The 15639-nt window shown below is 42.5% G+C and overlaps 1 protein-coding gene across 3 annotated transcripts in view; it reads left to right on the plus strand.

The window, feature by feature from the left end:
• Positions 1 to 15639, plus strand: part of ZNF385D (zinc finger protein 385D) — an 875841-nt gene that overhangs the window by 581702 nt on the left and 278500 nt on the right. Inside the window, exon 1 of one of the 3 annotated variants that reach the window (XM_026006427.2) lies at positions 1032 to 1666. The exons of 1 other annotated variant lie outside the window; for it this stretch is intronic. In XM_026006427.2, the coding sequence (XP_025862212.1) occupies positions 1645 to 1666 (22 nt within the window). In that variant the 5' untranslated portion in view covers positions 1032 to 1644. Of the gene's footprint in view, positions 1 to 1031; positions 1667 to 1782; positions 2518 to 15639 lie in introns of those variants that run through there. One more of the 3 variants, XM_026006429.2, reaches the window with a different exon arrangement.

Raw genomic sequence — 15639 nt, forward strand, 5'->3', positions numbered from 1 at the left:
GCAAGATCGCACAGCAAGCTGCTATTATGAGCTTCAGCCCACTAGTTCCAATATGCATTAAATCTACCAATAGAGACAGGATTGTGCAAGGAAAGACCACTGATTATTTTAATATCACAATGTAGAAATATTTGCTACTATGGCTTATAAAAACCTGTACTGAAAATATATCAACTGTTTCCTTCTACAGGCTACAGTTCTTTTGTTATCCTCAGTTCTTAATTTTATAGATTTTTTTTTTGTGGAATTTTTTAAGTTTCAATAGTCCAGTGGTTAAGTTGGATCCCAAAGTGATGAGTCCTTAGGAAACTGAACTTGTTTTATGGGTTTATTTTCCATGCTGAGCATTTAAGTATTAATCAGCACTGCTTTCAGGGATTTCTTTCTAACATCCTTTTCTATGTAAGATAAGGACTGCAATTCATTAGACTATTGGAGGAGCCAGAGGCTTTGCTAAGCTTTGCCTTTCTTGACTGTTCATCTCAAATTTAATGCGAGTTTGTGTGTGCTTGTGCGTGGGTGTGTCTATATATTATACTGGTGACCCGACTTGAATTATGACACAATCTTGGTTGCCTTCCAGGCTAAATTGTCTCTCCTCTTTAGGGGTCAAAGACCATTTCAGCCTCAGTGTCCTTTCTACTACCTACTGTGGGAAGCATCAAATGTGATCTTGTGAAACTGAGGGGGTGACTTTTGTTGTGTTTTTGATGGGCGACTTTTATCACGTTCGCTTTCTTTACATGTCTCTACCAACGTAGCTCAGAAAATACTTAAGAAATAAAAATAACTCTTCACCAACTACTAGGTTTCTTGTGATCGGCTCATTTCTAAGTGAAAACCTCTATTACCCTAGCAATGGTCCCTTGAATCCCTTGAATGTTTTTTTTTTTTTTTTTCTTCTTCTGCTCTTAGGCATGTACATCACAAACAGCAAACCCTCAAGCCCACAGCAAAGAGAAGGCAGACACAGGGCACCATTCCTTTCCCCACTGCCTTTTCCACTTGGGGGTGGGGGTGGGGGGTAGGCTACATTTTGGCGAGGATGATGACATTCACGGGAGGGGCGGGATAAAAGTGTGTCTAATGCCACGTTAATGGCAGAGCTCGCCTTAACCACTTCCCCTCCCGCCCCGTGGTGAATCTCCCCCGTGTGCTCCCCTGTGCATCCGGAGACCCTTCTCTCTTTAAGAGAGCCTCGGGCGCCCCGCACTCCGCCCCCTCCCAGGTCTCTGGGCTCGTCCAGGCTTCCCGAGAGCCATGGTTGGTCCAGGCAGGCAATCGGAGCACCTCCTGGAGCCGCTGCTACCCAGGGGTGGGGTGGGGTGGGGTGGGGGGGTCTGTTTGTAGTACTCTCAGCCCTGATGTCACAGGCGCGGCAAGGACATCGCAAGGAGGAGTCGGATTACAGTAAGGATGGGCAGTGCAGCAGGCAGCCGGAGCGCACGCTGCAGCCGCCGGGGCTCGTAGCCCGGGAAGGCAGCCTGCGAGGCGCTCCTCCCGGAGGACGCACGCCCGGCGCTCCTGCTCTCCGCGCCGGGGACGTTCCCCCGAATGTAGCATGAAACGGCTCTGCTCTGCGTGCCAGCCGTGGGTGCGAGCTGGTGCTGAAGACGCCGCGGTGGGGTTCCAGCTGTCTGATTAATGAGAAACATAATGTATTTTGGTGAGTGTGAACTCTGATGATGTAATTCTGGGCTTGTCCAGCTCTCCCGTGCAGACCAGCCCTTAAAAAAAAAAAATCTTTAAGCCGCGAGAATACATTCCATGAAACCTACCTTCAGTTAGCAAGTGGAGGACTAAGCTGGTGCAGCCTTCAAAGCTTCCTTTGTGCTACAGTTGGGGGCTGCTTATTAGTCGTGGATGAGTTTAACTTGGGAAAGAAAGGAACCGGGTGTGTGTGTGTGGGGGGGGGTGGATAAACTTTGCCTTGGTTTGTCTGCATGAAGTTGGCTTTTTTAGCGAGGTGAAGAAGGAGAAATGGTGCGGCGTGGGAAGTCAGGGGCTAACTCCGTGGAATGCAAAACTAAGTTCCTATACTATTGATGCTGTGAAAGCTTAGTCGGTATCAATGTTTCATTAGGCATTTTGGTTTTTCCCTAATTCTGGGCCAAATAGGGAGAACGTTCTTTGGTGTGCCGTGGTTGAGCAGCTGAGGACGCTCCTCCACACCATCCCATTTTCCTTCTAGCTACAACAGCCTAGCACACATTGCATATTATTTTAAACCTTTAGAGGTCTCGAAGCTGTTAAATATTTGTGCAGTTTAGTTGTGTGCCACGGTGGAAGGCTCCCTTAAGATTCTCAGCTGAGCTGCCTGCATTTCCAGAAAACATGTTGAGGCTTAGATCAGGGCTACCACTGGAGCACTGTAAGCGGGCTGGGAGCTGTGTGTTCACACTGGAACGCTGCAAGTTACTGCTGGGAGAGAAGGCACAACCCCTTCACTAAATAAGAAGCAGCCAGAGATTGGGACCGAATCTCCTTCCCTCCTCCCTGAAGTTATGCTTTCCTTCTGTAAGTTCCACCCCGCCTCATCCTCCCAGGGCATCTATCTGATATTAAAAGGTCTGTGGGAACAGCTGGAGAGGGGCTAGGGAAGGATTCCAAGATGCAAATGCGCCCGGTGATTGCTTGGTTTGCTTTAAATCTGAGATCGAGAGGCATTTTTCAGATTAAAGAGGCGTTTAGCTAAACTTGTGTTGGGGGAGTAGTTTCTTGGGCATTTATCTGTGTGTGTACTATTTGCTTTGTTTTGTTTTCCTGAGACTTTGAAACATATGTGAAAGTATGGAAAGAGCACAAGTTGCACAAGCTGAATGCCTTTAGTTGTCTTGACAGGAGTTTTGATTTTCCTATAATTTTTGTACATTAGAAGTCTTGAAAATAGCTAAAATTGATTTGGGAAGAAACAATCCTCATTCCATAGCCAAATTCAAGCTGAATCCAGAGTTAAACAGCACCTCTTTCCAGGGGTAGTGATGGAGGTGGGTAAGCTTGTTTGTTGGCAATTGATGAAACACCAAGTGTTTATCGTGAAGATGTTCTTGATAAATGGAAAAATCTTGTAAAGGAATATGTCTTTTGGGCAAAATAGAATTTCGGTGTCTGCAATGATATCGAGGGATAGTAAGTAGGTTATAATTTTAGTTTAAGTTTTTAGCCTCTTGGCAACAATTCCTTATGTGATTGCGATGAGGAAGGAGAGTTGGCCAGAGTAGTGGCATAGTCTAAAAGTACTGGTCAGTGGCCATCCATGCTGTACTGGATTATTGTATGGCTATTGGAGAAATGTTCACTGATCTAGCTCATGTTAACGGTAGGCTAGTCCAGCTGTCTTGTAAAGCAGGGTGATTCACAGGGCAATTAGTTTCACTGTGTAATGCAAGTTTTTAATAGTACAAATTGAAATGTGATGTCCTACTTCAGATGAAACTATACTCTTTTAAAGGCAAAGCTAAAGTTGCCCTCTGTGTCCTGAACATGGTTCGGTCTTACCATAATTCCAGCATGAGATATGTTTTTCTATTCTTGGAGGAAATCGTGGGTATTCAGGAATGCCGTTTATTTCAGGTTATGCTATGCAGCCCCTCGCTCAAGCTGTTAGACATTCAGAACTCTGAGAGCCCACCTGTCTCTAATAAAATGCATAGTATAAGAGCTAGGGTGAGAAGAATTGAGCAGAACAACCCAGGCATTTTCAAGATCCAATAGCATGCTAATGTGTGCAAATCCCTGAGACTACATATATGTGTGTGTGTGGTGCCCGTGTGTATTTGTGTGTTTGCATGTATTTGTAGCTATCCAAAAATTTAGCTCTTTCAGGTAGTTTTTCAAAACAATACTTTGACTTCGTAGTTTGGTTTCCCATTACTTTCTTCTTCATTTTTGAACTGAGAGGGAACATGGACAAAGAGAAAGTGGGGCTGCATTCCTGGGCTTTTCTGGTGATTTGTGGGAATGGAATAGAGGTGTCAGAAGACTTTTATTTGCATCTCCAGCAGGGAGTGATGAGGAGCATGGTGATGCTGTAAGAGCAGGTAAACTGATATGTAAGCAGGATATTTATTTCCCTTACAAATAATCTAATTTGTCAGTGTTACTCAATAACCCCCCTTCAAATATAACTGAAGAATCATTGCCTGAGGAGGCTGGCTCAGCCTACCTACTTTCCTGTATAGCTCTCTCGCCTTGGGGACTGGACAACTGGCTCCTCTGTCCTTGCTCAGCTGGGGTCAGTTTCACGTGTGCAAGTGGGTGGAATATGTAATATTTCCAGTTCTCCGGAACAGCTCATGTTTTGAGTGTGCTGTCTCAGACTTACAAGACTAATGGACCCTTTTAATGACTTAAGCCTCACTCTTATCTCCTATTGAAATTTTAGTGCAGCGTTTTCAATAATTGTTCATTTGCACTTACTGTGCAGTGATTTAAGAGTTTGCTGTTCAGTCACCGTGGATACTTTTGTTACTTACGCTATCGATCTTGCATTCATTACTTGGAGTTAAAAATAAGGTTCACATAGGAGAAAGAAGCGAGGAAAATCCCAGTCAGCAACCTGATTGGGATTTACAGTAAAAGCCAGGAAAAAGAATAAATACTTAGAAAATTCCCTCCCCACCCCCATAAATATTTTACATAGTTAAAAATTACATGTGGCAAGGATGAATAGCCATTAATAATTTATCCAGAAATAAAAGCAAGGCAGCTGGGAGGCTTCTCCTCAGATTAAGGAAGAGAGGCTGTGGGTGGTTGTCAGTACAACAGACCTGAGCTGCTGGGTTACAGTTTGGTTAAGAGGAGTGTGCTGGTATGAAGGGCATGTTCTTTGCTTGAGTGCATCCCGGCTATTTGTCAGAGCCTGGCAGAAGGTTGTAACCATGTACTCTCTCCAGCTCTAAGCACCGTATGTCTGAATCATCTCCCTCTTTCCATCTGGCCCACCACATTTCTCCACTGCTGGAGTGGTGAGTCCTTGCCAGTGGTCATGTCAACCTCACAAATCGTCCATGGTTGGCCAGAGAGGTGCCATGTCTCAATCTTCTGCCATCAGGAGAGAAAAATGGGAGGCTGATTGCCCTGAGGAAATTCTATGTGGCTGAAATGAAAGATGTTTTCGGGCCTGAGTCAACCAGATGGAGACTCTGGGGAGCTTACACCCAATGAGAGGCCAGGGCTTGCTCCGTGAGAATAATCTGGAAAAAGGAAATGATACACCTTAAACAAATGAGCAGAACTGAGAGACAAGTATTAGAGCCTGCGCTAAATGCTACTATTAACGATGTATTAAATAAAGCTGGAGAGAGGGGCGAACACAACCCAGAAAGTGTGAGAGAGCCAGTCAAGTTGAGCTTGGTGTTCGTTGTGGATCATCTGTCTTCCTTAAAATGCCCGAGAAGAATAGAAAAAAATACTTAGCGGTGTGCCGATCATAAAAAGAAATACTTAACTGAAGAAACTTGTAATACAACAGCTAGAAAAAAAAAAATCTGGTAGGAAAATTCTAGCCCAGAAACCTATTCCCCTGCCTATAATAGACACGTTTGTACGTTGTCATAAGAAGGACTTTTGTTTTTCCCCTGGGAGGTTGAGAACATTCTCACGTCAGCATTTACACTTTTGGTTGTGGCTGGACCATCCAGTTTCACCTCTAAAGCAGTCTGTTAGGAAAACAGTTAAGCAGTAAGGTTGTGGAGAAGGAAATGAGCAGAAAACAGCAGGCAGCAGAGAAAAACATTCCTCTTTTTGTATGTGTTTTCAGTGGAAACATTTAACTCGTCCTAATTAGTTTGTACTGAGTGATCTGTTATGGGGAATTAGGTCCACTAGAGTCTCTCTAAATGCTCTGGAGGTATTTCTATCTTCCTGAGGCTGACACTTGGGAAGGTACTTGTTAGCGCACAGTCCTCTTTTTAAAGCTTGAACTCATTACCATTCTGTTTTATTACAAATGAATCTCAATGACATGCAATAAATTAACTACGTAACAGGGATGGAGAATGTGACAGGTGAATCCTGTCAGAAGGAATCACATGCAGGAACCCACACTCTAATAGAAGTTGGAAAACCATAAGGACTCCTTTCTCAAAGCAGGTTCTCTTCTAAATTCATACAAAGCTGTTATTTGAAGGAAACAAATTCCATAATTGATCAATATGCCAGTAGCATGGGATCCCTGTTACACTCTTAAATTCTGAGCAAAAAAAAATATTTTTAAAGGATCTTATTAGTTGCTGTAATTATATGGAAATGAGATGGGTTTATTTAAGGGATACGTTCCAAAATTCATGAGATAATGACGATTTGCAAAGTTACCATTTTGTGGGTGGCATAATTGTTCCAAAAAACAAATGAAAAATTTAAATTAGTGGTTTCTGACTTCCATTCCAGAAGATTAGGTCACAGCTGCTTTTGACCGAAACCTCCCCTGATAAGACAAGATGTGCTGGCTTGTGTATGTGTGTGTTTCATACTGGATCATCAAGTAGTGCCTCTTTATGTAAATATCAGAATTTCATTCCTCATCCACATCTTTTATGTATTCTTAAATCTTTTCACATCATTTACAAGGTAAAACATTAAGTATTGGTGTAACAGGATGGATTTTAAACTATTTTTTTTTTTTTAGCAACAGCTGGCTTCAAGTTTAACAACCATTATATACATTAGAGTTTTTAAAAAATCAAGTCATAAGGATAATTTTCAAGCCTTTTTCTGCTTACGAAAGAGTGATGCTGGTACAAGTGGAAACCTAGCTCTACTTTGACCTTGAGAAAGAGATATTTCCATTTGTATTACACTATGAAAAACATGTCAAAAAACAACAAAGGTCATAACTGCTGCCCCCTCTCTCTCTCTCTCTGACTCTCTTTAGAAAAGCCATTACATATCATTTCCCACAAAGATTAGTTTTGCCACAGAATTTCACACATGATTGGTGGCATTAAGAGAAAATACGGCATAAGAGGTGGCTAGAAATATCAAAGCTTAAAGTGGTTGAGATCATGCTTCAACCAAATTGCTAGGGTTGAAAATAGGAAGACGCTTTGCTCTGTTGCAGCGTTAAAATCATTATGAAGCAGCTGGAGGTCGGGCTTCAATGCATGTGAGCTTCAGGTTTACAAAGCTTTGAAAATTTAAGGTACTTCCAGGAAACCTTGTTGACTCCAAAACCTGAAATGCATGCGAACCTCCAGTGGAGCGCTGGTTGGGATGCACTGAACATTTTCTTATCAACTTTTCTGTCTTCTTGCTTTTTCTACCCTGGCAGTATCACATTGCTGTAAGTAAGGCGGAAAGAGAGAAGTCACCTGGCCAAGGTCAGAATCCCTTCTGACACTACAGCTGTGTCAGTCAGGATTGGTGCCCTGAGCAAATGCTGTCTGCCCCAAAGCATTGTTGTACCTGGTGGGAGGTGAGGGCTGCCCATGGGGTGTGGATGGGGTGGGTGGGCTGAGCGTTCTTTTACAGGATGAATGCTGTTTAATCTGTATCTTCAGGACCCTGTTTAGCTCAGTGACAGGTGCATATAGGCACTTCCAATAGGTGTTGATTGTGCTCCATTGAATGGGTTGAAGAATTAGGGAGGGAGGACGGGAGTCCACTTCCTCAGCAGATCCTTTAAGGCTGTTATTCCCAGTGAAAACTGACCTATGTGTGTTGACAAGAGAAACACTCTCCTTTGCTCCTGAAAACATTTTAGGTGACTTTTTTTTTTTTAATTTTGAAGGTAAAGATTAGTCAGTCCTTCAAAATTAGATCTTAAAATAAGTGTATGTATTTCTACAATCTTTTTGCTGTCTCCATTTACATTTTTCTTCATAGGACTCTGTGGTGTAAAGAGGAACAGATCTATACAATATTAAGGCCAGTGTACAAAAATGTCTGAAGAATCCCTAAAATCAGTTTATAAGGTGGTAGAACTGCACTTTTTATCTATTTCCTTGATCACAACTTCAGTGCTGAGCTTTACTGGGCTTCTGTGAGTTTGCCCCAGATGTTGACATGCTCTTACCATGAGGCTGGGCTGCGCAGGAAAGCCCACTGTGTTCAAGTAGCCAGAAGTGCCCACGAAGGTCACCAGTTCTGGGAACTGTCGTTCCTGAAAGCTGAAGAAAATGGAGATAATTTTGACTACTATTTGCAAGGCTTTTGTAAAATCCTTCTTCGCACTTACCTTTTTCATATTCATGCATTTTGCTGATGAGGGAAAGTGCTTGTGGCAGATTGCTCTGAGGATGAAAACGCCATAACGAATGTAAACGTTCTTTGATAAACACGATCCCTTACACTTGTATGGCAATTTGTATCTTTCAAAATACATCAACGTTATGCTTCTTTTAATCCTTAAAATGATCCATTGCAGGAGGTAGATAAAATATAATTATTTCTATTTTGAGATGAGGAATTTGAGCCTCCGATGACTGAAACAGCATTCTCAAGGTCACACAGCTAGTAAATGTTAAGGCCAAGACTCCAATTTGGTCCTTCTAAGGCTTACTTCAGTGCTCTTTACACTTGGCAGGAGAGTATTGGGGAATATATGTATTTTTTTGAATGGAAGATTATTTGTAACAGTTATGCTAGAAGGAATAATCCAGCTGATAGCTAAAGAAATGAATACAGATAATGGGGAAATAAGGTCTATTTTTGTTTTGACTGGGCGGAATCATAATAACGGAGGTCTGAACATAATTCATACTTTTATTGATTCTTCCTTGTTTTTTATGTCAAATAATAATAATTTTAAAGAGTAGGATATTAGATTAGAATACTAATCGGCCTCAGGCAGGACCCAGCTTTCTATACTGCCTCTGTTTTTCCAAGGCGGTGTTAGATATTAAGGCTTGTATTAATTATATGCTGTATTTTCCTGTTTGTCACTATTTAACTCAATGCATATGAAAAGAAAAAATCCAAGTCATTTGTGCTGCAAACTCTTCGATATTTACAGTGACACCTTCTCCAGTATTTGTTCAAGATGGAGTTACAGCCTGGTCTTTCTTTACTCCATGACTGATAAAGAGGGAAAAAATGGCCTATGTTAGAATTTATCTGTTCCACTTACTGGCTCTATATCATTGGGCAAGTCACCTCACATTTTTGATATCCAGATTTTTGTAAAAGGAGAATAATGAAAATATGTTTCCCACAGTTCTATTTTGAGGACTAAAATATACAAGGCATATAAAAGTGCCAAGCCCCAGGAAGTACATGGTAAGCCGCCAGTAAAATTTGATTCTTTCTTACTTTCTCCCTCTATATCCAACCTAATATACAAATATAGAAAAATTGAAAAAAAAATCAGCAAACAGGAACCATGCTAATCAACTGAAAACAGGTCAAATCAGAAAACAGGAACCATCTTAACTGATTCACAAAGGGCTTAATGCAGATTATTTGTTATATGGGTGATAGAATTGCAGAGAAGCCACGTGGGATCTGGGTGATGCAACCCAGAGATTAGCAATAGCAAGAAACTGGTAGTTGTAAGATGGAAAGACAAGAGACCATGGTCTTGCAGGCCAGCACCCAATGGCCTCCTACTGGGAGCTGGAATCATGGCAGCCCTGAGATGTTGAAGGATGAAGGATTCAGCCTCTCAGAGAGAGACAGGAATTCCCTTGCTTCTCCCTTTTGCCCACCCTCCAGTGCACTGTCTTTGCCTCTCATTGGTGGAATAGAGCCGGAGGCCAGCTGACAAGGCAGCCTGGGCAGTGCATCCCGCAGGTGTCACCACCTTTGCAGTCCAGAGGACGTTCAGGAACTAGACCTCTAGGCAAACTGGCCGAGGACCTGGAGGGAGATCTTACACCTGATATGAGTAGTGCTTTACATGAGACCATGTCTCTGCAAAACCATCTCAATTATCATTAGCGAGAGGTTTGTTTGAGGGAGATGCAAGTAAGAGGGAATGGACCAGAGTTGAAGAGCTCTTAGCAGCCCCTCACCTATCTTCTGGGTTCGCATACCTGCTTTGTCACTTTCTGGTACTGTGACGTTGGATTAATTGGCAAATCTGTCTCTCCGTCAACTCTTTCATTTGTTACAGTGGGTTAAAGAGTCTGTTTGACAGCAAGGTTCAATGAGTTGCTGCATGCAAGCTTCACAATATGCAAAGCACCATGTGAATGGGCCTTGTTATGAGGATGTAAAAAACCGAGTGAATTAGAGAAGAGCGAGATTGAAAAAAATAACAACTTGGAAATATATGTTCAGTTATGCAGTTTAGCATTCCAGCAGAGATTTCTGAGTACAGAGAGAAAGGAAGATTTCTGAGTGCACTGAGAAAGGAAACATTTGGGTACATCCTCACATAGCCCCTTGCATGATGGGGTCAGATGTACCTGTGAAGTCATATCTAATCTGGTCTTTGTTATTATTCTATAACAAAGGGAAATTGCAGGAGCAAAGGCAAGGGAGAGAAAGTGAGCTGGGCAGGACACCCTCTGTAAAGATTCTGTGCCCCATATTCCTTCTTGTCCAAGACTCTAACGGGAATAGACACGTTGAAAGCTGAGGGAGTTTATTAATAGTTGCTTGGGAAGGGAAGAGGGATTTGATATCGATTTTACCTATCCTTCCATGTGTTGCTGGACTTTTAAAGACTGATTTCTTTGGCTGACTGGCCCTGCTATTAAAAAAAAAAAAATTAGAGCAAAACATTCTGCCCTTCCTGTATGGAGTTATTAGCATCTATCTCAAAGCCTTCTTGTAAAGCCCCGAGACAGTTCATAACTTATGGTGCCCTTGTTTAGAAGCAACGCCGCAGTAACTGCTCGGAAGCATTGCCCTTGCAGGGCACGATGTGGAAGGCACATGATTACCGCCAGGTGTTTCAATGAGCTGCTCCAAGGGATGGGGGGATATACCTTAGAGAGCTCTGAGGATTCTTAGGAGACGTACCCTAAGGTTATCAGTTAAAAGGTGCTTTAGAAGGCTGCTTGTTTAAAAATTTTTTTTCCTTTAAAAAAAAAAAACCCGTTTAAGATCCTAAACACTAACCTTCTGGTAAGTCACTTCTTTTTTAGCACTGCGGTTTGGTTTTCCCTAGCTTTAAAATGCTTAATAAGTTAATAAGAAAGTTATAGTGAGGAGCCCAAGGCATAGACTTTACGGACCTCTTGGTTTCCTGAGTGTTTCACAACTCCTGTTTGCAGAGAGCAGTCCTGGCGCTGACAGGTGATGTGGCTCCACTGACATAAAAAGGGGTTTAACAGCCTGAGTGCCTACTTTGTGCCAAGTGCCCTGCATGAGTTAATTCATTGCACTTCACCACCATCCTTAAGAGAAGCTCAGTGGATCTAAATCTTGGCTGCACAAAGGAATCCCCCAGAGAAACTCTGAATAGATGCTGTTGTCAAGGCCCACTACAATCCAATTCAATCTACTTCTCTAGGGGTGGAGCCCAGGTATCTGCATTTTCTTTTAAAATGCGTCATTTGATTCTGAAAGATATCCAGAATTGAAAACCACTGAGATGGGTAATTTTAACCACTTTACCGAGTGCGCATGTCCATGCTCCCTAAGGAGTTGCCAGCTTGCCCCTGCTCACCCAGGTCAGGAATCCAGTGCAGAAGTTGACCTGAGTTCAAAGCCTGTGTTCTTTCGCCCTCAACAGGCTGACTCCCCTTAGGGAAATCAGCCCATGGCATAAAGTCCCATCCTGATTACAACCTTCTTGTGCTGTCCTGTTGCTTCTAGAGCAGAAGTCCCTAGGAGATGGGCCATCTCCCGTCTACTTGGGGTTCTTTATAGAGCTGGCTCCCAAAAGAGGTTCATGCTTTGCTAATCAATTCAGAAGCACAGTAGTGTGATTCTGGGAAAGGATTTTAGAACCATACTTCTCAAAATTTCACATTCATACATATCACCTGAGGATCGTAGTAAACTGCAGCTCTTGATTCAGAACGTATGGGTGCCGCCTGGGATTCCTCCTTTCTAATAAGCTCCCAGGTGCTATCAGCTCTGCTGGTCCACTGGGCACACTCTAAATAGTAAGGCTTTGGAGGTCATTTATCTAAGCTGCAGCTTTCTGCAGATACAGGGTTTCAGGTCTGAGACTTCCACCTACACCTCCCTGTTTCTATTCTAGAAGATACTGAATGGCCGATGGTGCGAGTTCTGAGTCAGGTGACCAAGCATCCTATTTTGCCTGGTTCCCAGGATGTGGGCTTTCAGTGCTAACACTGAGAGAGTCTCATGCAAATAGTGATGAATCAGTCAGTTACCCTGGTTCCAATAGATCAAGCTTGAATTCTAGGTTCAGCACTCAAGACTAAGTTCCCCATGGGGAACTTGAGCAAGTAACTTGATTCCTTGGAGCCTCAGTTTCCCTGTCTGTGAAGTGGGAAGGATAAATGATCTGGCCTAAAATAATTGTAGGTATTAAATTAGGTGGTGCATATAAAGCACTAGGCACGCTGTCACACATTCATTCTCACTAAATGCTGGCTGTGCCTATTGCCCCGAATTCATAGACCTGACTCAGCACTCCCCTTCATTACTAAAAAGAAGAAGTAACCCAAATGTCAAGTGTCAGTACTCACAGATCATCTGTATTACACCGTCTCTGTGCAGGCAGGGCAACATGTAAATCACCTGATGGGCAAGCCGGGTGGAGGCATTCCATGGTTCAGTGTATAGTTTGCCTACCCTGAATATCATTAGGAATGTTTTTTGTTTGCCGTTTAGGGAAAGAAAGGCCTAGCTAAGGCTTCCCCACCCTGGGACATTCTGAACTGGACCCTGATGTTCCTGTCGACCTTGCTTATCCATTAGTGTTTCTCTGAGCTCTGTAACAACTTATGAGGGCAGCTGCAGCTAATGACTGTGCCTTCCATCTCCTGACCTGTCATTGTGTTAACAATCGATATCCTTAAAACAACACACACACACACAGAGATAAGCCTGCCCCCACACCACAGCTTCTTCTAAAAATGCCCACAGAGAGGAAAGAAGAAGGAGGGTTAACGGGTTAACATATGCTTCTTAGCACAGAGTCTGGCCCGTGGACACTGGATTCATCAGTGTTTGGTGATCGCAGTGCCAAGCTGTGGGCACCCCTCTTTCATGCAAGTGAAATTCTAATAGAGACCCAAGGTTCTACTTCCTCGCGTTCAATTGGCTGGTGTTGAATGAATGAGGCTGGCTTTGCCAGTCCTTACCTAGGAAGGCCAGTCTCCTCACCTCCTGTCAAATGCCATCAGCTTATCAGAGCACTTAGTCTGCCAAATATGTGACTATTATGGGTGAAGCAAGGTGCACTTTTGTTTTTCTATTATGACGAGAGAGTAGGACTGCTACAAGCACCCAATTATTCCACAGTAGGGGTTAGCGGGCCTGAACTGCTGCTGAGTAGCATTTTAGACAAGAAAACAAATGAACAACAGAGCAGAAGCTATTCTTGCTTTCCTCGAGCATGATGTGCAATTGCAGAAAGGACCCAGCACAATCTTACTTTCACTTATATCCATTGAAGAGGTCAAATTGGGAGATTTTGTCTCTGGTCCCATCTCTGCTTACTGTAGTTAGAGCCAAATGCCATCCTGAAAGGGCATTAAACATGCAGAATCAAAGTCTGGGTTTCGAAGACAAGAACATAGAGGCCAACTGATTAGTAAATGCATGTATCTGGCTAGGACCACTACTCAAACTAAAAATTAAACCCTGTACCTTTAGTGGTATGAATTTGGGTGAATTGTCCTGGGCCTCAGCCATTATCCAGCTCGTAAATTGGATAATGACAAGTCACCCTACCTCACAAGGCAGCCCTGTAGGTCCTAAAAATAGTTCAGGTTTTTTAAATGCTTAGTCCCTGCCATCACTGTTCTAAGTATATCCCTCAACTCTTCCTCATCACATCCCTGTGGTGGAAGAATGACAAGTATGCCTATTTTACAGATGAGGAAATGGAGTTACAGAGAGTTTTAGTAAGGAGAGTACAGTAAGTGAAGAGCTGAGGCATACCGGAGCTGCCTGGCTCCCCAACACAGCCTCCACCACCATCCTGTTCTGTGTGACCTTGAGTAAATCTTAACCTCCAAAGCCCTGGAGCAGCAGGTATTTGAAGCAGGCAAACAAACAAGGAAACCAACAGAAAAGCAAAACCCCTCTTAGTTTGCAAGCCAACAGCCACCTGGTGGTGGGGCTGAGGCTGAGATCAAGGAAAGATTCCAGTTCCTTTCCAGAAAGACTGCCCCAGGGCAGGAGACAGGAAATCTTGCTCATAGAACATGTTGCACCAATCTCCGTAATGCTTCAAAATCAAGGCTTATAAATAATGTCATCACAATGACAGTTGGCTTCTCTGTGCCAAGAGATGTGCAATGGGCTTTCCCTGCGTGTTTGTGCCTGTTACAGGGACCACACTCTTCCAAATGGAACAGTGGATTTCCTTTCTCCCTGACTTCTTCCTGGGCACAACATGCAATGTGCTGTACATGGGCGATCTGTTCTTAGCAGATAATCATCTGAACTTATTTTAGGTCCATGGAGCACCAGGAAAGTGAAAGAGACAATGAACTCTCTCTATTCCCTTAAAAAAAAATTGCTATTTTTTGAAAAAAATAGTACAGGTACAATTTTTATTATTTATATTATTTTTAAGATTTTATTTATTCATGAGAGACACAGAGAGGCAGAAACATAGGCAGAGGGAGAAGCAGTCTCCTTGTGGGGAACCCAATGCAGGACTCGATGCTAGGACCCCAGCATCACAATCTGAGCCAAAAGCAGACGCTCAGCCACTAAGCCACCCAGGTGTCCCTACATGTACAATTTTTAAAAGCAAGTATTATAAGAAGGTAAATAGTGAAAACTAAATCTTCTTCCTTCATTCTTATGCACTTTCTTGCATTTGAGAGACTATGTTCTATGGAAGTCAGGGAAGGGAGGGTGGGAGAAATAGTTGAAGGTGGTCAAGAGGTACAAAGATATAAGATATTTCAGTTGTATCTTCAGTTATATTTCAGTTATAAGATAAATAAGTCCTGGGGATGTAATGTAGAGTATGGGGACCATAGTTAATACTGTATCATATATTTGAGAGTTGCTAAAAGAGTAGATTGTAAAAGTTCTCATCAAAAGAAAAGAATATTGAAACTATTTGAAGTGATACTAACTAAACTTATTGTGGTTATTTCTCAATATATACATTTATTACTTTTTAAAAAGATTTTATTTATTTATTAGAGAGTGCGCACAAGCAGGCGGAGCAGCTGGTGGAGGAAGAGGGAGAAACCGACTTTCCACTGAGCAGGGAGCCCAATGAGGGGCTCTGTCCTAGGGCCTTGGGATCATGACCTGAGCCAAAGGCAGAAGCTTAACTGACTAGCTACCCCGGTGCCCCTATACATGTATTAGATCATTATGTTGTACACCTTAAACTTATATAATGTTATTTATCAATTACATCTCAATAAAGCTAGAAAAAAATAAATTCTATGGAAGGGTGTATGTAAATACCCACTCTCCTGTTTTACATGGAATTGAAACATACCATGAACTCTGTTTTGCATATTGCTTTATTTAGCATAGCTGATGTTTCTCATTCTCTTTATTTTATAGCTACATAGTATTCTAATGTAGGAACATACGATGATTTATTTTACTGGCCCTTTTAAAAAAGAGATAACTTCT

Source organism: Vulpes vulpes, chromosome 11 (assembly GCF_048418805.1).
Source record: "Vulpes vulpes isolate BD-2025 chromosome 11, VulVul3, whole genome shotgun sequence".
Classification (NCBI taxonomy): Eukaryota; Metazoa; Chordata; class Mammalia; order Carnivora; family Canidae; genus Vulpes; species Vulpes vulpes.